The 2,318-nt window shown below is 48.0% G+C and overlaps 1 protein-coding gene across 1 annotated transcript in view; it reads right to left on the reverse strand.

The window, feature by feature from the left end:
- Positions 1 to 307, reverse strand: part of ddhd1a (DDHD domain containing 1a) — a gene marked incomplete at its 5' end in the record, with an annotated part of 29,393 nt that extends 29,086 nt beyond the window's left edge. Inside the window, one exon of the mRNA XM_083684110.1 lies at positions 226 to 307. Within this exon, the coding sequence (XP_083540236.1) occupies positions 226 to 307 (82 nt within the window). The remainder of the gene's footprint in view (positions 1 to 225) is intronic.
- Between the last annotated feature and the right edge of the window lie 2,011 nt (positions 308 to 2,318).

The raw sequence follows: 2,318 nt of genomic DNA on the forward strand, positions 1-2,318 counted from the left end.
TCTCCATCTTTCTTTCCCTCTCTGCTCTCTCTCTCTCTCTCCTCTCTCTCTCCCTCTCTCTCCCTCTCTCTTTCTCTGGCTAGTTTTATTAGATAGGAAACAGAAAGCCTCAGTGTGGGAAGCCTCTTGTTATCTGAGAGTCTTGGGAATGGAGGCCTCTGCAGAGGCTTCACTCAGCGCGCTAATGAAAGCAGGACAATTTGGGCGCTTTCGTTCCCAACATACTTAGACCCCCCATCCCCTGGACCTCCATCTCCTCCCATCCGAGCCTCCTCTTGCTCCTCTTGCTCCTCCGCCACCTCCCCATCTCTACCTTTCCCCCCTAAACAGTGTTCGGATGCTATAACAATTATTCACCAAACGTGCTTTTGTTTAGCCAAAGCCTCCGTAAACATAGTAGGCAACATGGTATATCAAGTTTCTGTTATACCTGTATAATAACATTGTAATTACTCTCGTATCTATGCTGTATTGGCATGTTGCTACAGAGTAATAAATTGCAGTCATTGTTTTTGTGATGCATAGCAGTGGAGGCTGGTGGAGGTAGAAATCAGTGGATGAGCTCATTGTAATGCATGGAATGGAATGAGGAACGGTATCAAACATAACACGTATGATTGAAACCATTCCTCATTCCATTCCATGCATTACAATTTCCCTGTGCTCTGATTTCTACCTCCACCAGCCTCCCCTGCTGTGTAATAACATTGTGATTGCTGCAACACTGACATGTTGTTATACTAAAGTAATAAAGTCATTGTTTTGTGAGTGCAAAGTCATCGAGTTGTGTGTGTGTGAGAGTTGTGTGATGTGAGGCATTAATCTTGATGAGTTGATGAGGAGTAGTTAGAGAACAGTGAAACACATGTGTATTGCAACAATTGCAACACAATTTGTACTGTTGCTCAATTGCCACATGGCTACATCACATTTCTCGCAGAGCAGAACCAAGGCAGTATTCTTCATTACATGGGTGGTACAAGTCCGCTCCATCCTTTAAAGGGTGTGTAGAAGATGATCGACAGGTCTTTCAAACTCACACATTGGCCCCCTTTAACCAAACCACACACGGCCCCCTTTAACCAAACCCTCTCCATTCATACACTGGTTAAGGCTGGTCGATTTAAGTTTCCCCAAACCTCAACAAAGCCCCAGATCTCCACTAAGTCCACCTTTGTTGTGCCACATAGCTGAGGTTCATCATCTCCAGGTAAGTGACTACTCCTGCTCTCCGTGTGGTGGTTGGTTCTCAGGGAGCCAGCTGGCCTTGTGAGTATGGTAAGGTAAGACCTCGCCACGGGGCATCCGGTGAGGGGCTCAGCACCCCTTTGTGGTGCATCTATGACAGGTTTGGACGACATGCAACCAGCCCCTCCCATCCACTTTCACCTGTGATATTGTCTGGTCTGAGGTGAGTGTGTGTGTGGGTGTGGGGGGGGGGGGGGGGGGGGGGGGGGGGGGCAGTGAGATGTCCCCAAAGGGCATGGGGTTCCTGTAGCTCGATATCCCAGGGGGCTTTGCAGGCCTCCAGAGAGAGGTTAAATGAAGCCGGGGCTGTCTGACGGACAAAGGCCGCAGGTCAGCACCCGGCCCTTTGATCCATCCCTGCCCTCTTCAGACCACAGATCCAGACCTTTTTGTTTCACCTTGCCTTTCTTCCCCCCCCCCCCCCCCCCCCCAGGCTAGCCCCTCTTTTTTTCCTCTCAATCTGCCCCCCGACAATGGAGTCACTTACAAAGCATTGAGCGTTGTATGGTCTGCCAGTCACTAGAGGGGAAGAGGTTTCAAAGGGAAGGCAGAGGGGTTCAGTGTCTCCCAGGTCCCCAGTGAGGAGATAGATACCGACTCTTTCAGTCCTCAGAGCTGGGCTGCAACCCTGCAGCTGCACCGAACGCTTTAGAGGACGTACACAACAAAGACACAGCATTATGGGGACCCCGGGAGGAGAAAAGAGTAGAGGAATCAGTCGACGCATGCTCATATCATCCCCGGACCCCCTATTGTGAGAAGATTTAAGATTTTTATCCTCTTTTTTTTTATTGTTTTTTTTTTTTTTTGGTGTACTGTAATGCAAAGCAGACCTCGAGAAAATACACCAAAGTATTTAGGGTTGTAATTTTACGAATCCGAGGTCAAAAAAGCGGCATAAAGAAATACGGCTTTCAACTTCTTCAAGTCTTTTTTTTTTCTTCTTCTAATGCTCTAAAGGAGGAAAAGAATTTATCTTGGATCCGAATTCGCTCTTCTGCAGGTGTACTTAGACAGAATAGAACAAACATGGTTTGAGTTTGCCTCCCGCCTGTCCCCCTCTGCCAAAA

Source organism: Argentina silus (genome assembly GCF_951799395.1).
Source record: "Argentina silus genome assembly, chromosome: 13".
Lineage (NCBI taxonomy): Eukaryota > Metazoa > Chordata > Actinopteri > Argentiniformes > Argentinidae > Argentina > Argentina silus.